We start from the raw sequence: 20,726 nt of genomic DNA on the forward strand, positions 1-20,726 counted from the left end.
ACTGTGTAGGCAATTGCTGCATTGAAAAGATGGCTACTTAAGTTCTGCCCGTATCAGAACAAATTATTGACTGTTGAGGCTTGTCATGTGAGTATCTGACTGCTGAACGACCTCCCGCTTCTGCTGTGAATGAGCTGCTAAACGAACATCGTTATGTAATGAACGAAACACAAAGGCAAATCCTCAAAGTGAAAGGACCCATACTGTCTGCCACCACTAATAAATTAGTAGGTGAGCAGCTGTGCGCTCAAGAAAACCTAGGTCGATCATCTTGGTACCTGAGTCATGGCCATGAAGTTCACACTGCCATAAAGCCGGGACAATCGGAAGTGGGTTCACCAAAATAAGAAGCATTAAATAAATCAAGGGAAAGACCAAAATGGTCTTCAACAAGGGATCTGTGTGACAAAAAGAAGACTTGTTATTATCAAGAACAGCTCTCAGGCTGCTAGGTCAGAGCGAGGTTGGAATAGCCAATAGCATAGATCATGAGACAAAAAACGAAAAGCGTCTGACATAATCAGAAAACTCAGACAACGTGGCCGAGTGGTTAAGGCGATGCCCTGCTATCTCTTCGGAGACATCATAGGCATTGTGTTCGCACGCGTAGGTTCGAATCCTGCCGTTGTCGATCTTTTTTGTTATCCGTCTAAATGATTTGATTGAATTTTTGCCAAACTGGGCGGTTTTGTTCATGCCTCAAACACAGTTGGGAACAATTTTTGTCTTGGTCGTGGGGGTTGAGTGTAATTCAGCGCCGTGGTTACAAGCGCTGGGTCCACTGAAATGGTTATGCCTGAGGCTGGGGACGATGATGTCCGAGACTCAGCTGGCTTACGATGCACTACAATGACTCAGATAGACTCGACACCTTATCCATCTCTGTTTTTGATTCTTTAGCTGGGTTACAGGGACGTTGTCTCATGTCTGACAGTAATTAACTCAAACACAGGCTTTGCGTTAAGCTCAAAGCTCACTCTGCTGGTAGCCTTCCACTAAGTTCACAATACCTTACGCACCAAGACAGTTTATTTCATCGCTACTCGTTCACCCGCGACCGTGACACGATAGTCTCATCAACTTCGCCAAACCCTCCGACAACATCAAGGAGTGATTAAGTACCGCTCGGGCTTTGAACAGGAAACGCAAGATTGAGAACTGGCCAACAAAGAATATTGCGCAGGCCGTGTGAGGCGCACCTGAGTCACAATTTGGGTGGCATGTTTCAACAAATCCCATTCCGGGCGAATGGTTTAGTGGTATAATACTCCCTTAGCATGATTCAGTCTTCTGAAGAAATCTGGGAGTGGTCCAGGGTTCGATTCCCTGTTCGTCCAACATCGGCGGTTAAATCCCGCTATTATCCTCTCTTTTTGCTGTTTCACCATCCGACTCCCCATCGCCAAATCCAGTGATGCAGGTAGACCGCATTCTTTTTATTGAGTAGAGTAAAGACTATTCATTTATCTTATGACCAAGGAACTGTGGCACCTTTTTGGTGCGATTCCCTTGCAAGCTCAATGACCCTCAAGCCGTCGCGCGATTGCGTTGGCTTCACTTCCAACTCTGCCTTGCCATTAATCGCATCGGCAACATTCTCATACAATCCCATCCATCGGCCCGCAAAACTTGGATATCGACCAGTATACTTCTTGATCTCGGGGTTATACTTTTGAACCTTGCCGTCGAACTCTTCGTAAGTCGTCAGAATACCCCGCAAGTCATCAGACTCAACACCAAAACCTTCATCAAGCGGCTTGAGACCAGCAGCGATACTGTCCTCTGTTGCGCAAAGGCTATGCTTTTGGAACTAAAAAAATGTCAATCAAACACCTGTGTAAAACGGATTCGGATTCTCACCTTTATGAAAGAACCCTTTGTTCCTCGAACGAGTTGCTTCAATTGCTGTGCCATCGGTGTCGTCACAGCTGTCTTGACTGTAACGAGCAGATCTTTCTGCGCACCATCATATTGTAGAATTATAGTAAAAGAGTCTTCAACTTCACTTTCGGCGTCGCGTTGGACGCGGAAGAACCCCGTCACAGACTTGGGGCGGCCAAAGAGAACAAGCGCCTGGTCGATGCTATGCGTACCTGGAGTACTGTAAGTGGAAAGACCAGGGGAAATTGTCACCCAAGACTTACCGAGACCGAAGGCCATCCCAGAACCTGGAGTGTACTTGGCTCCTATTTTAGACAGCCACGGTGGTGACTCAAAGTCATAGTGCAACTCGGCTTCTTTGATATCGCCCAGTGCACCCTTGTTGATGAGATGGCGAAGGGTCTGAAAGTCTGCATCCTATCACAGGATTAGAATCCGATTTAGAAGAAACCAGACGTAAAGAGCTTACCCATCGTCGGTTCTGAAAGCAAGTAAGAATGAGACCCTTCTCTTCACCCAATTTGATCACCCTATCCGCCTCTTCAGATGATACAGCAAATGGCTTATCGACAATCACTAATCTCATGTTAACATCACCTTGACCCTGCAAAAGGTCACTCACCATGTTTTCCCGCATTTAGCGCCTGTTCTGCAAAAGAGGCATGAGTATCATGCTGGGTAGCGACGACAACGAACTGGATATCTTTATCGGCGAAGAACTCATCGGCTGTGCGATAATGCCTGATGCGAGGAAAGTCAACGGTGCAGTGCGAGCCCTTCTCAGCAGAAGATGGATCGGCTGGTGCTTCTTTTCTCTGAAGAATAGAAATGAGTTCGTAGTCTGGGATAGAAGTGATGAAAGGTAAGTGAAAGCTCTTGGCTGAGTTTCCGTAACCTACAACACCGACTTTGATTGGCGCCATGATTGGGAATCTGTTTATTCGGTTGAGAGGCTAATTTACTTCATGAGATATCCACGAGACTTCTTTTATCTGATCGATCGCTGGGAGCTTTTATCTAACGTTGACTTACAAATCAACTTCCCTTTTTTTTTTTACCGCATCATCTTATTCACCCGGCTATAGCGTCATTGACCGTTGTCCCCGCATTGGTTTTATCCTTGGTGGATCGTAGATGGTATCATGACACAACCCCGCTCCTCGGGGAGTATCGGTGATAGATCCGCTACTCCGCGCGAGACCAAAGAGCGGCATAAAAACGTCAAGGAAGTCTCAGATATGAGGTCTTGCAGGGCCAGTAAGCTATCAAACTCCGAGATCGGATGAATTAATGGATAAAACCGTCTGAAGTGTTGAACGTCCCAAGCTTTGAACATCTAACTGCCGCACTTCGGTGACCACTGTCCCGAATTTCACCATTTGCGGGTCCGGCAAATCTACCTTATATCGACCACTCACTTCATATCGCGCATTTCTGAGACTCTGAGTACCTTAAGGAATTTGAATATCAAACTTCAAAATGACTAGCTCAGCAGACTCTCTACCTCATCTGCGATGGGGTATCCTAGGTACGTTTTCCCATCTATCCACCGTCCAGAGCTAATCGTCCGTTCAGGCACAGGATGGGTATCCTCAATGTTTCTCCGCGACCTCCTCACCACCCGTCCCGATGCCAAAGCAACACATACCATCACAGCCATCGGCTCCTCCTCAATCGAGAAAGGCACTTGTTTCGTTGAGAAGCTCTGGGAGAAAGCACCTGATAAGTCCAAGCCCCAAGTCTACGCGGATTATCAGGGTGTTTACGATGATCCAAATGTGGATATTGTATACATCGGAACGCCGCACTCACTGCATAGAAAGAACTGTCTCGATGCGATCGCAGCGGGTAAACACATTCTGTGTGAGAAGCCTTTTACGATTAATGCGAAGGAGGCGAAGGATATTGCTGATGCTGCGAGGAAGAAGGGCGTTTTTGTCATGGAAGGTTTGTTCACCCCCGCGTTTGTTTGACTGCATGTTCATATTTGTTAGCGGCCTGGGTGAGGTTCTGTTCCCTGTTTGAGGCGTTGCACGAGGAGATTATCGTCAAGAAGTCAATTGGTGAAGTCCAGCGACTTTCCATTGACTTTGGAAACAAGTTCGATCTGAGCAGCTTGCCTGATAATCATCGTCTGAAAGACCCCGCTCTGGGTGGTGGTGCTTTGCTCGACATTGGCTTTTATACGCTGACGTTTGCTTCGATCATTCTCGGTGATTGGAAGGTTGGCAAAGATCATCCGAAACCGACAAAGGTTCTGTCGTCTCTTGACATTGTGGATGGTATCGACGCGGCGAATACCGTTGTGTTGGAATACCCCTCCGCCAATGGAGGTGTCAAAACAGGCGTCTGCACGTCAAGCTTCCGATATAGAGGCGCCGATGAATTCGGTTACATTCAGGGTACCAACGGAAGCATCACCCTGTTCGGTCCAGCAGTCAGTGTACCAGGCGGATTCCGCGTCACTGAAGGAGAGCGCCCGGGACCTCCTGCAGCCGATACCAGGACCACGCGCGTGTTCAACGTGGAGCGCCACGAGGGAACGTTGGGCTTTTACTGGGAAGCCGATGCTGTTGCGCAGGACATTGCAAAGGGAAAGACTGAGAGTGATGTTGTTCCGTTGGATGAGACGCTTCGATTGATGGAGTTGATGGATGAGATTAGAGCAGCGAACGGGCTGAAGTATCCGCAGGATGAGAATTAGTGATGCCTTGTGACCTGAAGTTTTGGGCAATCAATAAGAGCAGCATTTACTCACTCACCGTCGGGACAAACAAAATTGCACTCAATTATAAAATAATGCAAACCGACGATAGGGACGTAGACAACTCAACAAAACGAGGGCCAATCATTCGCCAGATTTCCCTCCATTCATATGACCTCACGCGACCAAGAACGGCAGGAAGCAAATGGAGATGCAAACAGCCTCAGGCAAACCGTCATCAACCTCAGCGCATCAGAGTTTTCGCTTCTGCCGTGACAAACCGACAGCAATTGGGTTTGTTCAAACAGACGCGATGCACAGTCGCAAACATGGAGTTTTGTCTGAGTCACCCGCCGAAAGCAACTGCCCATCGCAAATTCGTGATCTCGTCGTACATGATTCCTTCCATTCCTCATTTTTCTCCCCTCCATCACCTCCTCGTTCTCGAGAACACCAGAGAACTTCCTCTTCAAACCGATTGATCTCTTGTATTTTCATTTTGCGTCTCGTGCGCGACGATGCCGGCCTCAGGATCCGGAGCCTCACTTCTTGCTGACGTTTACTTGGAAGACTGCAATCTAGGATTCACCCCGCGATGGGAGTTCCAGCCTGATCTTGACAAGATGAGAATGACAATCCAAGCCATCTTTCGCACCGAAAACGTACACATCAAGCATTTCGCCGAAGGTTGCTTTAACAAACTCTACGAAGTTCAGATCAACGATCAAGCCCCGCTATTGCTGCGCGTCGCACTCCCTGTCGATCCGCAGAACAAGACCATCAGCGAAGTTGCCACAATCCAATGGGTCTCCGCGATTACAGACTTCCCGATCCCGAATGTCATTCATTACGATGCGTCGCGCGATTCTCCCATTACTTATGAATGGATCTTGATGAGCAAGCTCCCAGGCGCGCGGTTGGAGGTCACATGGCGGCACCTCACTCTTCTCCAAAAGACCGACACCGTCCGCCAAATCGCATCTTTCATAGCATCTCTCTTTCGTGACAAATTCGCGACCATTTGTAACATCTACCCTCCCGTATACGAAAGCGGATTGCCAAGGCCCGGCCCAATCGTGTCTACTTGCTTCTTCTACGGCCTCATCAACAAATCTGACATTAACCGAGGACCGTTTCGGAACAGCAGCGAGTGGTTTGCAGCACGGCTCGAGGCGACTAAAAGGGATGCGACAGCGACTATGGCAAAGTGGTGTGGAAAGGAAAACCTTGACTGTGATGCGGTCAAAGAGATTGACGATGCTGCCCGAACATTTGGCATCGCAGAGAGATTGCTGCATCTGATTCAGCGCATCTTTCCATTTCACGCTGAAGCAGAGACCACGGTTCTTTACCACGACGACTTACATGGGAACAACATTCTTGTCGACGATGCAGGGAATATCACAGGCATTGTCGACTGGGAATGTGTGTCCATCGTACCACTGTGGAAAGCCTGCGGCATCCCCCAATTCCTCTTTGAACAACCACGATGGACTGAACCTGATCGCAGACGATACCGCCACGATGCGAACGGCGAGATTTCCGAATTATACTACAAGCATTTACACCAATACGAAACCACACGCTTGCGAGAGGTGTTCTTGGGAGAAATGGAGCGACTTGACCCGCGATGGATGGACATTCACAAAAAGACGCAATTGCTCAGGGACTTCGACTTTGCAGTGCAGTTTTGCGATGATGTCGCCGTTTTGAAGCATATCGTCAAGTGGGCTGAGGCTGTGGAGGCTGGTGGGGATGTTCCGAGGATGTGGGACCTGGTATGGGCGAATGCGCTCAAGTGGTATTGAATCTCCGTTCTTGATCCGACCAGCAAAGGTGCTAGTGTCAGTCAGCGACTTGGCGATGCAGGAACTCCAGACAAATCTTGTTTGTGTATATTAACTGAAATGATATTGATCTTGACCACGATTGCGACCGTTCGGAAGATAGCCTTTGCGAAATAATCTTAGCCGCTGATGACTGGGCTGGAACCGTTCGATCGCGATACAGACGTGAGACCGCCATTCTCACGTAAGAGCCTCGGACTCCGGATCGCAGCATCTCACCAACCTGAGTAAGCCTGGCCTGATATCGACCGTCAAACCATAACTTCCTCACATCCATCGCTCAAATCTTCTTATCAGACCTATACCGCGCACCAGTATCACCAGGAACTCAACCCGCCCCTTTTTCCTCAATAGCCTATCTCCACGCGTGACCCCTCGTATTCGTCATGCTCAGCCTCAGTTTCTCAGCTGTAAGCAAGGGAGTGATTGGACCAACATAAGCCCTCATCCAATTGGTTTGTCCCAAGCCTGACTGTGTCCAAGAAACGCCTCTGAGAGGTTGACTGGGCCATGTGTGGCCTTACCTAAGTCATTACCAACTTGTACGATAGTGGGCGTAATCACGGGGTGAAGTTCTGCAAGGATGGCTTTGTGATTTCGAGTTGCGGTGAGATACGACGAAGTTTATTGATGTTAGTAAGGTGTAGAAAGACTTTGATTGGGTCGTTGGGTGAGATTTAAAGTCCTAGGGCTGAAACATTTGAGTGCCAAGACTATGATCCTTGATCAGCTGGACTCGTATCGCAGACTTGCTTGAAAAAGACGTTATGATTGGAAATTGGGGATTGAGATGACTACGGAGGGAACTTATGTGTGTGATTGCCGTCATAAGCTTGCATATTCTCCGATGACGAGGTTGAGGTGACCGCGTGATGAGCATCAGCCATCCCGAGGCGTTCTTATTTAAATCCCGTCTCACAAAGCACAGAACCATCGACCCCAAACCACTAAGAATATTGTCAAAATGGCTCTCATAGAGCGAGTATGGCACGCCTGCGTCAGTATAGTCGCGTGGCTAACAATGTGGCCCACCTCCCCTTCCACCTCCTACCAACATCCCCTCCGCCCCAATCATCCTCACACTCACATTGAAGATCCCAGCCCTGGCTTCCCCATCTTCAATCCCCCGCCAGGTGATCATGAATTTCTCTGCGAGTACCCAGAAATGACAGGTTTCGTGCAATGTTCAATTCCTGAGAATCGAGAATGTTGGCTTAGACATCCGGATGGGCGAGAGTTCAACATCCATACAAACTATGAGAACTTTGCACCGAAGGGTATTATGAGGCATTATACACTTAATGTTACTGAGAGTTGGTATAATGCTGATGGGCAGAACTTTACCGAGGCGAAGTTGTTCAATGGGGAGTATCCTGGGCCTTGGCTTGAGGCTTGTTGGGGTGATGTGAGTACTCTGGCCCGTGGGGTTTGAGAAAGGGACTAACTGTTGTGCAGACCTTCAATATCACGGTGATCAATAGTATGAAGCGGAACGGCACGAGTATTCACTGGCATGGTATTCGACAGAACCAAACAATGGACATGGATGGTGTCAACGGCATAACTCAATGTCCAATTGCGCCAGGGGATAGCTTCAGCTACATCTTCAATACGACGCAGTACGGGACGTCTTGGTATCATAGCCACTACTCTGTGCAGTATGCAGATGGTCTTCAGGGCCCAATCGTAAGCCAAACCGCGGTGCTCAGCCAAAATCGCGCTAACGATGCAGACAATTCATGGTCCCCAGTCAGCTCCCTACGATGCAACCAAGAGGCCATTACTTATGACAGATTGGTGTTAGTTGCCCCCAAGTAGGCTGCATGGCCCATACTGACTGAACATACAGCTCACGAGAGTGCATTCAGACTACTCTTCCCTGGCTCCCAATTCTCCAACAAGACCATCCTTCTCAACGGCGCAGGCAACGTCTCCCACTACGGCTACACCCCAACTCTCCCTGTCCCTGATAACTATGAGTTATACTTCAATAAAACTCCAACAGATAAGCCAAGTCGCCCAAAGAGATATTTGCTCCGCCTGATCAATACTTCATTTGACTCAACACTCGTCTTCTCCATTGATAACCACTGGCTTCAAATCGTCACTTCGGACTTTGTCCCTATTGAGCCGTACTTCAACACCTCAGTCTTGATAGGAATTGGTCAAAGGTACAACGTCATTGTCGAAGCGAATCCTCTTGCCGGTGATGTCAACGAGATCCCAGAAGATGGAAACTTCTGGATCAGGACTTGGGTCGCTGATGCATGTGGTATAGCCCCAGGAGGAGACGGTTACGAAAAGACCGGAATCCTACGCTACAACCACACTGACAAGGCTCTTCCCTCATCTCAGCCTTGGGTCAACATCAGCAAAGCGTGCTCAGATGAGACATATACTTCGCTTCGACCGAAGATACCATGGTACATTGGTCCAGCTGCCAATGCTCAAGCGGCGGATCAGACCGGTGAGCGGTTCAATGTTACTTTTGATCCGAATGCCAAGAATACACCTGAGTTCCAGGAGGAGTATCCGGTTGCTACGTTTGGTCTCCAGAGACCTGGTCAGAACTTTAGACCACTGCAGATTAATTACTCTGATCCCGTTATGTTTCACTTGGATGAGCCGAGGGATACTTACCCACCGAAGTGGGTGGTGATTCCTGAGGATTATACTGAGAAAGAATGGGTATGCGTCAGACGCTTTCAAATGTCTTCGGGTATCATGACTAACCATCATAGGTCTACTTTGTTCTTACGATAGAAGGCATTAGTGCCCGCACCGGCGCTCATCCAGTAAGCATCCAACCCCTGCCACATGTTCCCTAGCTAACCCTATTCAGATCCACCTCCACGGGCATGACTTTGCCCTTCTGCAACAAGAAGAGAACCAAACCTATGACCCCAGCAGACTCAACTTGAAGCTTGACAACCCACCAAGGCGTGATGTCGTCCTACTTCCCCGCAATGGCTTCGTAGTTATTGCTTTCAAGGCAGATAACCCAGGTATCTGGCTGATGCACTGTCACATTGCGCGCCATGCCTCCGAAGGTTTGGCTATGCAAGTCCTGGAGAGACAGGGAGATGCCAATGAGTTATTCCCTGTTGGTTCGCCGAATATCATTGAGGCGGAAAGGGTTTGTAAGAACTGGAAGACGTGGATGGATGGTGAGAAGGATTTCTTTGAAGGTGATTCTGGTATTTAATGGTTGACAGACTATGGTTCACAATGTAGCTCTGTGCGTTCAACAAGTTCGAGGAGGAATTGGTCAATCTACAAGATGTGTTGCGACTAAACATTCTACAATATCGCTACTGCGTTTCCAGGACTGGCAACTCCGCCAGGTACCTTGAGCGGAACACTCGTCAAGAAGAATGTCCAACGCTTTCTGTCCCTACACTTCTCTGCCAACTCCTCCAGATCAAAGAGCTCACCGATCGGCATTCCCCATCCCGCCAAAGCCCATTGATGAATACTAACGTCAGGATGATTGTAAGCCCCAGTCGCAGGGCCTCTTTCAAAGCCAGCTGCATCAGATGCAATAGCTGAGAAGCCGGTGTCCCAGAGCCATCTAAGGGACTCTTTAGTAGCTTCGAGACCCAAAAGACCTCCGGGCTGGCGGTTGGGAAAGTTCTCTTGTTCTTTGGGGGTGAGGATGTTGTAATGTGCTGTGAAGCCGACGCGAATGAAGAGGACGTCGCCTTGGCAGAATTCGATGTTCTCTTCGGCGATAATAGCGTGGATGTGAGACATTTCTACGGCGTTGGTCTGAAATGGGGAGAGGGAGATGTTGTTGCGTTGGGACCAGGAGTACCAGTCTATAAGAACACCACGACCGATGATGCCGCCGTTGTTGGCATAGGCTGTGAACATACTGTGAGACAGAGATTATTAATGGATTCATGTTAGTAGGCTTACCCTCGATCCCAAGACTCTGTGAGCCTGTACCGAATTCCTCCTGTTCGTGGCCCATGTAAAACTGCCCAGTTCTTTGATAACCTACCGAACCGTCAGTACTGTCATGATCACACCGTAGTGGTACTCACCATAGTGCCTGAACCCATCCCACTGTGTACTACTCTGCGTATTCAACGTGATTACATCGTCATTCATCGTCATGGGAGCTTTGTTGAGTATTCGGTGCTCCAGAGCTTGTCTCCCAAATGGCGGGTGAGAAATCTTGTCAAGTGGCCAGTCCAAAGATATCCTGATCCCTTCCCTTATCTCACTCGCTGCTGCGCAAACGGTCTCTGGCGTAAGCAAGTTGAGCCTACCCAGCTGATCGTCCGGTCCCCAGAGACCCCAAGCATTGCCTGGGGGGCCGTTCTTATCCAAGGGCAAGTCGTCGAATGTAGGGAGCTTCTTTGGGGCCATTCTGGTTAGCAAGAGTATGTTGATTCAAAGCGTTTGGCCGACGGACAATGTTGGAACCTTGTATGACTGACTGGAAGTTCGCCGACGTGGCTCAAAAGATAAACAACTAGCCCTTCCAATAAAGGATATAACTACCAAATACGCAAACGATGCATCGGTTGGATGAGTATTTACCCAAATCATCGTAGCAATGCCAATCAGCGAGTTGATGCTGATCATCTACCCCAACTTCCCCGCGTCCATCCCTTTCCGGGGTACGCCAAGACTAAAGTTCCTGGAGACAACCATTCGCTATGCGGGGATAATGCAGGGGTGGATGAATGTTTGAGAAGATAACGGAAATAATCCGCTGAATATTATGTCGCGTGCCAGAGTCTCGGGTCGTGCATGAGCGAGGATAAGGAACTCCGTTCGTTCGCATTTAAGACGGGAACGATCCGTAGATTGAGGGATCCTGTGTAAGAACCTTCCATTATACGTACCCAGAAATCACCATGCGCAATCCAATAGCAGTAAAGGCTTCGTCGCCCGAAGGTGAAGATATTCCTCGCGAGATCTATGGCTTCCGACCTTATCTCCTTGCCATCTCGGCATCGTGGGCCTGTGAGTATTTACTCCATCTCAATCGCCGTTACTGACATCGTAAGCTGCCATGTACGGGTACGACAGCGCGTTCATTGGAGGAACTCTCAGTCTACCCTCCTTCCAGCGAACGTATGGCCTTGACACAGCAAGCGATTCTGCCAAGGCAAATCTGTCATCAAACATCGTTTCTACCTTCCAAGGTGGTGCATTCTTCGGATGCGCATTAAGCTTCCTCGTCGCTGAACGTTTCGGACGTCGACCGACTTTAATCCTTGCTGCTATCATATTCTCCATCGGCGCCGCCCTTCAGATGATCGGTCGACTCGACTGTCTGTATGTCGGTCGAGCGCTTACAGGCTGGGGCGTTGGCTCAAGTGCAATGATCCTCCCAATCTATGTCTCTGAATGCTCACCAGCCTTGATCCGTGGACGACTTGTCGGAACATTTGAGGTCATGCTCCAAGCGGCACTGGTCTGTGGCTTCTGGGTTAATTACGGTGTCAACAAGAACATCAGCCCAGAGGGTAATATGCAATGGCATATCCCCGTCGCGGTTCAGTTCGTGCCAGCCGGGTTATTAGTCATCTTCATGATTCCTATGATTGAGTCACCTCGATGGTTGGTCTCCAAGGGTAAACTTCAAGACGCTAGGAAGAGTCTAAGTTGGGTTCGAAATCTTCCCCAAGATCATGCCTACATCGACCGCGAGATGTCCATGATTGAGGTGGCGATTGAACATGACGTATCCTCTACAGGACAGAGAGGAAACTGGCGACAGATCTTCTCAGAGCTGTTCCAGCCTGGAGTTCGTGGTAGGATAGTTTTGTCTTGTGGACTTGTCTCATTCCAGAATTTCACAGGGTAAGTACTAATACTCGGCGGTTGAACATTCCTAACACGACCAGAATCAACGCCATCAACTACTACTCGCCGACCATCTTCAAGTCTATCGGCTTCACGGGTACCTCAGTTGGCCTGCTCGCCACTGGCATTTTCGGCATCGTGAAGATGGCTGCTACCATGCTCTATGCAGCATTCCTGGTCGACAAGCTAGGACGAAGACCACTACTACTGATAGGTGGTGTTGGCTCTGGCATCGCAATGTTCTACCTGGCTGGCTACTCTAAGGTGTCAGGCTCGTTTGAACATATCCCACCCATGGATGCTGGAGCAAAGACTGCCGTGGCGATGGTATACGTCTATGCTTTGTTCTACGGTATGAGTTGGAATGGAATCCCATGGCTTTTCACGTCAGAAATCATCCCAAACAGAGTCCGTACTCTTGGAATGGCGTTTTGCATCTGTGTCCAATGGGTGACGCAGTTCATCGTGGTCTACAGCCTACCGCATATGGTCATTGGGTGAGTGCGTTCTCTGCATCCTTTACTGCCATTACTGACTGTTTAGTATTACCTATGGGACCTTCCTCTTCTTCGGTGCATGCACTGTTTTCGCAATCATCTTTGCATGGCTGTTCATCCCCGAAACCAAGGGAGTTCAGCTGGAGGATATGGATCTGCTTTTCGGACCTGATGTGCCCATCTTGGCGTCTCGGGCGAGGGACAACTATTTGCAGGGAATTGCTGCTCGGGCCTTGGACGAGCGAGATGGGGGAAAGATGAAGGCAACTGAGATTGAGCAGGTTTGACCAGTGGACAGGACGTTAATCGTGATAGCTTCACATTAAAGGGATTATCCGGTAGGCTTAGGAAGGAGGCATAGGACGGGTGATAGAAAGTAGTGAGTATAGTCGGAAGCGTGACTAAAGGGGACCTAGACTGGATGTATATACTCAGATAGTTCCCTGGCCCCAGAAGACACCACGGCCGTTGGTTCCAACATAGACCAATCCCGCCTCATTCCCACTTCCAGCAAGCTTAGCACTGTCCGCAGCACCAAAGCCCATAGAACCCTGAAGATCCGTCCAAGTCTTGCCAAGATCAGAGCTACCGTACAACTTGCGCCCAGCAGAGCCTGTTCCAAAAGCATACAAATTCCAGTTACTTCCAGAGCCCTTACCGAGAGCAATCTGCTCAGTCTTGCTAAGACCCCCGATCTTGGAAAAGGCGCTACCGTAGTCTGTGCTCCGGAAGATACCAGCGTCGGTGGAGACCCAGACCTCTCCAGCCTTGGTAGGATGAGCGGCGATATCTTTGACTGAGTTGGCTCCGTCGAGAGATCCTCCTGTGGAGAAGCTTGAGGCTGTGTTGTTGGAGACGTAGAACTTTGATCCTGATGCACCGTAGAAGTAGTCGTTGTCCTGTTTATCACTAGCGACGAGGGCGCCGCTCGGTAGACTTGAGACGGAAGCGAAGCTGCCTTCGTTTTGAGATCTCAAGACACCTCTGTTCTCGGGGGACCAGAGGATAGTATCTCCATTGGCTGAGTATGAGATCGAACCTCCCTTGGGACCTTGCTCAGCAGCGCCATGAACCTTCCACGATTTACCGCCGTCGGATGATAGCGCGACTTGAGGGTTGCTATCACTGTTTCCAGCTCGTACGACATTGCCGACCTTCTTGCCGGCGTAGTCAGCGCTAGTAGATGATGTGAACATTGGGTTGTCCCAAGCTGAGAGGGGAGATTTGCCGAGAACGCTCTTGGAGGCAAAGGTAAAACCGCTGTCGTCGCCGACGGCGGCGAAAAGTTCACTTCCGCCGGGAGCAGACTTGACGTCAAGGACTGCGGTTTCTTCAATACCGTCGGCGAGAGACTCAATGGTGATGTTGTGGACGGTATCCCACTTAGTAAGATCATGGCCTCCGTAGAGTGTCAGGCCAGTGCCGTACAGCCAGTGGTCGCTGTCAAAAGGATCAATAGCCAGAGCTTCAACCATCCAGCCCAGCTTCTTGGTATCAACTGAGATGAAGTTCTTGTAGATCCAGGGAGCCTTTGGTGTGGAGATGCTGTAGTGAAGATCAAGGTTGCCCTGAGCGTTGTAGTTCCAGAGCGTAGACCACGTCTTGCCAGAGTCAGTGGATCGGAAGAACTGAGCATCGGGATACCAAGAGTTCAGAGAGGCAACGACAAGAGTACCCGATTTCTGGCGGTCGAGTGCAAGACCACCAAAGCCGAAGTAGATGTCTCCAGGTGGGGTGATGTCCTTCCAAGTGTTGGCAGCAACGTCATAGCGGTACACAGCACCAGCAGTACCATCATATGGCCCACCACCATTGCTGTACGAGAGGTATAGCGCCTTCTCCTTTGGTGAAAACTGGCCTTTGTGGGGGAGGTACTTCACAGGCTGCCCATCAACAGGCTTCCACGTCTTACCCGCATCAGTAGTCACATACACAGAAGCAGTCTTTGTATCAGCAACACCAACGAAGATCCTCGACGTAGCACCATTGACAAGAGATGAAGTAGAGTCAAATGTGACGAAGGACAAACCCTGGATGTCACTGTTGTATCCAGAGCTGTCACTCGGATCGGCAACATAGGTACCAACATTGGTGAAGGAAGTGACCTTGGAGAAGCTCTTACCACCATCTGTACTCTTCCAGAGACCGTTGCCACTTCGGGCTCCGAAATAGATGATGTTGGAGTTCTTGGGATCAACGGCGAGACGCTCACCCATGCCGCGACCGGGCATGTTTCCGCCTACTTTGAAGGGGAGCTCAGTGAAGGACCATGTGGCGCCTTTGTCATTACTGATACCAATTGCTCCCTTGTTGGGGTCCCTAAAGAACTCTTAGCTTACCGACTCTCTTGGAATTCTTGACATGGGCAGCTTACCATGAGTTGGTATATAATCCAGCAGCGGTGAGGACCTTGTTAGGGTTGCTTGGATCAAGGGCCAGAGCGTCAATACCCCATCGGCTCCTACGATGGAATTAGTATAATCGCCCCACCGCCGGGCTATACTTACCATGTCGCATCAACACCAGTATTGTCAGTGAGTGGTGTCCAAGAATCATCCGCATTGAGACGATAAAGACCACCAATATCGGTTCGTGCATAGGCAACGCCCTTGGTAGTTGGATGGAACTCGATGCCAGGGACAAAGCCGCCTCCACCGCCGAAACGGACATTCTGCCATTTGAGAGCAGCTTGCGCAACGCTTGCCGAAGCAGCGAGAAGAGAGAGCAACTTCATGATGAAGTCAGTAAATAACGAACGGCACTGTATTGAGAGAAGATCTGAATTTCATATTTGGCGAATTATAGGTGTCTTTTATATGAGCGCTTTGAGATGACGTGATAGTTTGGTCCTGTTGTCATTTGCAGTGTTTCGGATATGAAGCCTCCGTGACGAAACAGGATGACGCAGGGGTATAAGGTTCACCAAGCCCCGAACATGCTCAAAATTGAATGGATTGCGAGACTTTTTTATTCATCACCGTATTTAATCTACGGCACTTATATATTTTCCACCTACCAGATGAGGTTTGTGCCTCACATAAATGATTGGTGGTGGCATGTTCAGACGAGAGTGCCAGTCTCGGGCCGCCATATACCGCCGTTTGTCCAAGAACGGCAATTCTTGGTTTCGCGCCGCATACATGCTGGATTGACGCCAATGTTTTCGGAATCTCGGCACGAGTAGCAGCGGTTCACGTGTGACTGATTGATGTGCCAATGGATAGTGGATAGATTCGCGACCGCAGGAGATTGTTTGTAGACTAAATTCTCCATTGTGTTAAATCAGAAGTGTATTTTCTAACCTTAGGAGTGACTCATAAACTCAATACCGCCACGACCTTCTGATTGCTCCAAACCATCTTCTCAGCCCCGATGGTACCGACATACGTGTCATCACAAAACCTTCATTGTGAAGGTCTGCTTGGTTTGGGTGATTTTGATAGAAGAACGCCCTTGTTGGTGCGGGAGCTGCCATCTTGAAGATCTGGGGTTTTTGTGGTGTTGAGCTAACCTATCTTGGCCGAGGGATTGGAGCATCTTATATGCCTTCAAGGCCGGTCAAAGAGTCATAATCTAGGTTTTCCTCATATCAGCTTTACGCTGTAGCAATTGGTCAGGCATTTTGGTATAATGTCTAAGTTGTGAGCCAGATGTGTTATTTGCAGTTGAGACTTGTGGCTGAGAGCTTAATTCAGCACAGAGAACTTAGTAGACTAAATTCCAAGGGTTTCCTTTCATTAATAATACCGGTTATCTTATATAACGATTATAATTATATAGTTCAGCAGTAATAGATATTAAAATAAAACGATTAGAATTTATTTAATATTATAAATTAAATTATTACTTATATACTCTTTAATATGTTTATAAGAAAATCATTCAATAGCAAAGTAATATACTTACGATAATACTACGGAAGAGTAGCTTATGATTTGAAAATGACCTGTAATTAAGTAGTGGCGTGGAGAGCGGAAACCAGGGATTAAATCTTTTAAGTGGCTGTGGACCTAGGTGAATGAAACTCAGATCAGCCAGATACTATGAGGGAGACCATACATATCGCTAGTCAATCCCTTGTGGTATGACGGTTGTAGCAAGCATTCCAGGGTAAGAGGTCTAGCCCCGGTGGGGTCAGATTGATACCAGTCATCACACACATGAAGGGACAAAATCCCCCCAGGACCTTAGCTTCTTTATGCTTTTTCACACTTGATTTTACACTCTTTTCCCTTATATCTGTATTCATTAAACTGATCGTTTAATTCTCTATCTTACGACGAAGACCCTTTCTCAATTGAACCTAACAGGCAGTCTACACTTAACTTGCAGTTGAGAGTGTTAGAAGATATCGTCTTGTGCAGTCTTTTGTTTGTTGTTGCTCTTCACCTTCAAAGTGGATGCAGGTATTCCCTTGTTTAAGTCGGAAATTGTTTTTAACGGGGCAGGTGAGTTACCTTTCAACTTTCGGGTTTTAACCAAAAGGTTGATATAGCTTGAAAGAATAATTTAATATTCTGTAAAGTAGTTAAGACTTTTTATTAATTTGCAATTATGCCATCCTGTTGCAGTCCCAATAAAGGTCAATCATCCGTTCTCTTTCTTTGGCAGCGTCCTAACCTTACACAGACAATTACCCAAGGCAACTTATACCGTTCTTAATAGATGCACTACTACTTTGCCCCTCTTCTTCCCCGCATTAAGGGCTTTAGCACCGTTGGACACTGGCTTCTCAGCCTAAAACTCGGCTTTTTGCCAAGGCCATGTTTAGTTGATTTAAGCACTGTTCTATTACAGCTCAGATGCAAAAATCGCAACAGGTCAATCGTCTTCCATATCACAAGCAGAAAAAGGACCCTGAACCCGAGGTTGGCTGACAAGCTGCATGTATACCCCACACTTTGATCCCGCATTTGAGCATCGAAATGCGGTTCTTGATCCTCGGCTTCTCCACTTCTTGGTTGGTCATGTATTGAGGGATATATCTCAAAACCTGGGGTAAGCATCCTTTCTGGGGTTAACTGAACTCTATTTAAATATCATCAACCAATGCGAGGAAGTCTGAGGTACAATTCGCGGAGAAGGCCCGATACGTACACGAATTGGGGTCGGGTGACTTGTCAATATCACACTTCGGACTGCAGAGATGTGGAGGTATTCTCTTGAAGTGTCTTTGAAAGAAATGCTGGAAAACTTCTCAGAAGGAGAATCAAGATCGTCCTAGTCATCCTTATAGTATCCAATACTCGATTGGCTTGGCTTGTGAGTGAATTGGTTGAGTTGAGCTTCATGTTATATACATCAACTCCCTCCAGCAAATGTACAGCACAAGTCCGGTTCTCACCACGTGATAGTAAGAAAAGAACGACTCTGTAGTGCACTTCTGACAGGCGAATCTAAACAGCCATGTGAATTCCGTATAACCGATCAAGCGTAGGAATCCAAACAAAGTGAACTAGACAAGAAGCGGAAGGAGAATCCTCTACCAGGCAGCACTATGAAACTTGTAACGATAACTTAAGGAGAGCAGCCGTCTATATAAAGGAGACAGCTATCTAGACATGAGCCTGTATACTCGCACTCAATTTTCCTGTTCTTTAAGTAAAGCAATCACTTCTGAGGCATATCATACTTTGTTCAGTCTTCGAATCTCTCTTCAACATGCGAGCTGCATTTATCCTTTCCTTCCTCCTGGCTAGCGCTACCGCCTTGCCAACAGCATCGACCGAAAAGAGAGCCGTCGCCGCGCAAGACGTCAATCTACTAGAAACCCGAGACCTTCTCAATCGTAATGATCTTGAGAATGGTGATTCCTCAAATTGTCCCACAGCTATTTTGGTCTATGCACGTGGTAGCACAGAGCCTGGTAATCTTGTTCGTCACCGCAGTTCCATACAGCATATTATCAAAATCTAATCAAGTTAGGGGATCACGGTTGGGCCAATACTCGTAGAAGCCATGCAGCTTGCTATCCCTGATATTTGGATACAAGGTGTTGGTGGGCCATACACGGCTGATCTTGCGCCGAACTTCCTTCCTGAGGGGACCACAGATGCCTCCATCGATGAAGCTAAAAGACTTTTCCAAATGGCCTACGACAAGTGCCCAGATACGCCCGTCGTGACGGCTGGATATAGGTACTGACTGCCGCTCATCCATTTACTGCCGCTTTGCTAATCCTGTGAATTAAACAGTCAAGGAACAGTTGTCGTAGGATATGCACTCAGCGAACTCGAAGGCGCGGTCCAGAATCAAGTTGTTGGAGCCGCCTTGTTTGGATATACCAAGAACGAGCAGCTCGGGGGCCGTATCCCGGACTATCCTACAGACAGAACTAAGATTTTCTGTCTACCTACTGATCTAGTTTGTGATGGGACGTTATTTATACTGCCTGCCCATTTTCTGTATGGCGCTGATGCGGCGGTTCCAGGTCCAGAATTTCTGGTTGGACAGATTCAGAAGTAGATGGGTTTGTAATGGGGCATTGATGTTCTTTTCTGGTAGATCTCATATCAGGTAACTGGGACATTCATGTAGGCAGAAGATGCGGGTTCAGGTCACTTGGAATTTCATAGCATAGGGAGCTATCGTACTTCACCCAGGCTGACACTAAATAACCAGCTCAAGTCTAGGGACAAAATAATATGTATCTTGACATGAGAATGAATCTTGAAGAACTCGTAGGATGCCTATCGGTGCGCCTCTATTGTGATTACTCAGTTGGGCCGCTCGAAGTTCGTACTTGTGATAACCCATTTGCCCTGGCATCTTTCGAAACACTGTGCTCAGCACTGATATGGAGCAATTTATGTTTATGTATGAATCAAAGACAATGAATTGTAGGTGCATTTATAAACCTATCTGCCTTTCATTTTATTGGACGTGACGCCTCATTGTTCACTGGTTGGCGCTGAAGAGGAAGACGGATGCTGTTTATACTATTCAAAGGCCCTGGTGTCAGTTTATAAAAAAAAGCGTAAATTCTTTTTTCAAAACAAAGTACCAAAGCTTAGGAAAAAGAGTTCTCCTTAGTTCCCTTAATACCTGACTTTCCAGGCGATAAAATGTTATTGAGATCCATATCCACCTTGAAGCTATCACCTAGTTTTGCGAGGGCATGCCCATTGAATAAGAAGTGACTTCTGATCTGACATATGAACTCACGTGAGTTCGATATGTAGTCAGTCCACGATAGACGGCATTGTCAATCAGCTTCTGGCAGAGTTCGCTTGCCCGTTCTCTCTCCTCAGGGGCGTATACTACCAAAACGATGGGAATTATGTACCGACAGGAAGCGTGGAAGCCGGAGAAGAAGTCGAACTTTGCTGCAGAAATCATCTCCTTTACTGCTAAGTACCATTCGAGTAATGCCGGGCCTGAAGTAGGGACGCCTGGGTTGAAGTCTGTGTGTCTGCTTCCGGGCGATGAACGGTAGTCCATTAGGGATAGTGATTCAAACGACGGAACGACACTATAGGGAATACCTTTGATTTTAACCTTTTCTGCTCGAAGAAACTCGCCCGGGGTACCAACAAATCGCGTTACTGGAGATGAGCTCCAGGAATCTCTGTGATGGCGCGACGCAGTGAACTCTCCAGGGCCGGCACCACATCCGCGTCACCTTGGAGACCGAACTCGGCTTTCCAGAGTCACCAGCCATAACTCAAGTTCAAATCGTCCAGAACGCTCTCTGGAACGGACTTGTTAGGATAAAAATGCGATGCTAGCTTTGTTTTGACAGCATCGTCCGGGGACAGAATAGCTTGGCGGAAAACATTGGAAATGGGGGCTTGATTGGTGACTACGCCCCGTCGTTGGACATCGGCAAGAAGTTCTACAAGTTGGGGGAGATCTCTCTCGTTTGGCACGCTCAGGTCACAAGCGATGTACGCTTTGGGTGCTGGGGTGATATGAATGCCTAGTTTAGTTACCACACCTGGTGGGCGATTTAGTATTCTCACCTTGGTGCCATAC

The 20,726-nt window shown here is 48.1% G+C and overlaps 9 protein-coding genes and 2 non-coding genes across 11 annotated transcripts; 8 read left to right on the forward strand and 3 right to left on the reverse strand.

The window, feature by feature from the left end:
• Positions 1-532: 532 nt before the first annotated feature.
• On the forward strand, positions 533-631 carry FOBCDRAFT_t238. The gene has a single exon. It is a non-coding gene; the product is annotated as a tRNA-Ser (tRNA).
• A 611-nt stretch (positions 632-1,242) lies between these two features.
• On the forward strand, positions 1,243-1,337 carry FOBCDRAFT_t239. Its single transcript has one exon. It is a non-coding gene; the product is annotated as a tRNA-Ala (tRNA).
• Positions 1,338-1,419: 82 nt separating this feature from the next.
• On the reverse strand, positions 1,420-2,855 carry FOBCDRAFT_233356 (uncharacterized protein). The gene is made up of 5 exons (XM_031192258.3): positions 2,504-2,855; positions 2,351-2,457; positions 2,145-2,298; positions 1,861-2,093; positions 1,420-1,810 (listed from the first exon to the last, which is right to left on the reverse strand). Exons 1-5 carry the CDS (start codon positions 2,802-2,804, stop codon positions 1,469-1,471), a joined length of 1,137 nt encoding a protein of 378 aa, XP_031031104.2. The 5' UTR covers positions 2,805-2,855; the 3' UTR covers positions 1,420-1,468.
• Positions 2,856-3,112: 257 nt separating this feature from the next.
• Positions 3,113-4,678, forward strand: FOBCDRAFT_191929 (uncharacterized protein). Its single transcript, XM_031192259.3, has 3 exons — positions 3,113-3,409; positions 3,457-3,828; positions 3,876-4,678. The coding sequence occupies exons 1-3, from the start codon at positions 3,361-3,363 to the stop codon at positions 4,583-4,585; spliced, it is 1,131 nt and encodes a 376-aa protein (XP_031031105.2). The 5' UTR covers positions 3,113-3,360; the 3' UTR covers positions 4,586-4,678.
• Positions 4,679-5,103: 425 nt separating this feature from the next.
• FOBCDRAFT_253937 (kinase-like domain-containing protein) lies at positions 5,104-6,465 on the forward strand (the record flags this gene model as incomplete). The annotated part of the gene is made up of 1 exon (XM_031192260.3): positions 5,104-6,465. The coding sequence occupies one exon, from the start codon at positions 5,104-5,106 to the stop codon at positions 6,391-6,393; it is 1,290 nt and encodes a 429-aa protein (XP_031031106.2). The 3' UTR covers positions 6,394-6,465.
• A 931-nt stretch (positions 6,466-7,396) lies between these two features.
• FOBCDRAFT_265288 (multicopper oxidase-domain-containing protein) lies at positions 7,397-9,731 on the forward strand (the record flags this gene model as incomplete). The annotated part of the gene is made up of 6 exons (XM_054707473.2): positions 7,397-7,837; positions 7,888-8,118; positions 8,165-8,231; positions 8,282-9,120; positions 9,174-9,227; positions 9,275-9,731. The coding sequence occupies 6 exons, from the start codon at positions 7,397-7,399 to the stop codon at positions 9,635-9,637; spliced, it is 1,995 nt and encodes a 664-aa protein (XP_054563448.1). The 3' UTR covers positions 9,638-9,731.
• A 1-nt stretch (position 9,732) lies between these two features.
• On the reverse strand, positions 9,733-10,806 carry FOBCDRAFT_147951 (uncharacterized protein; the record flags this gene model as incomplete). The annotated part of the gene is made up of 3 exons (XM_031192262.2): positions 9,733-10,295; positions 10,351-10,431; positions 10,479-10,806. The coding sequence occupies 3 exons, from the start codon at positions 10,804-10,806 to the stop codon at positions 9,733-9,735; spliced, it is 972 nt and encodes a 323-aa protein (XP_031031108.2).
• Positions 10,807-11,300: 494 nt separating this feature from the next.
• On the forward strand, positions 11,301-13,039 carry FOBCDRAFT_147604 (general substrate transporter; the record flags this gene model as incomplete). Its single annotated transcript, XM_031192264.2, has 4 exons — positions 11,301-11,409; positions 11,454-12,252; positions 12,297-12,752; positions 12,799-13,039. 4 exons carry the CDS (start codon positions 11,301-11,303, stop codon positions 13,037-13,039), a joined length of 1,605 nt encoding a protein of 534 aa, XP_031031110.2.
• A 144-nt stretch (positions 13,040-13,183) lies between these two features.
• FOBCDRAFT_265289 (uncharacterized protein) lies at positions 13,184-15,486 on the reverse strand (the record flags this gene model as incomplete). The annotated part of the gene is made up of 3 exons (XM_031192265.2): positions 13,184-15,071; positions 15,127-15,213; positions 15,260-15,486. The coding sequence occupies 3 exons, from the start codon at positions 15,484-15,486 to the stop codon at positions 13,184-13,186; spliced, it is 2,202 nt and encodes a 733-aa protein (XP_031031111.2).
• Positions 15,487-18,413: 2,927 nt separating this feature from the next.
• On the forward strand, positions 18,414-19,217 carry FOBCDRAFT_281133 (cutinase-domain-containing protein; the record flags this gene model as incomplete). Its single annotated transcript, XM_031192266.2, has 3 exons — positions 18,414-18,626; positions 18,678-18,889; positions 18,947-19,217. The coding sequence occupies 3 exons, from the start codon at positions 18,414-18,416 to the stop codon at positions 19,215-19,217; spliced, it is 696 nt and encodes a 231-aa protein (XP_031031112.2).
• An 814-nt stretch (positions 19,218-20,031) lies between these two features.
• On the forward strand, positions 20,032-20,674 carry FOBCDRAFT_208185 (uncharacterized protein; the record flags this gene model as incomplete). The annotated part of the gene is made up of 2 exons (XM_059609229.1): positions 20,032-20,183; positions 20,494-20,674. 2 exons carry the CDS (start codon positions 20,032-20,034, stop codon positions 20,672-20,674), a joined length of 333 nt encoding a protein of 110 aa, XP_059466150.1.
• Between the last annotated feature and the right edge of the window lie 52 nt (positions 20,675-20,726).

Source organism: Fusarium oxysporum, chromosome XI (genome assembly GCF_013085055.1).
Source record: "Fusarium oxysporum Fo47 chromosome XI, complete sequence".
Lineage (NCBI taxonomy): Eukaryota > Fungi > Ascomycota > Sordariomycetes > Hypocreales > Nectriaceae > Fusarium > Fusarium oxysporum.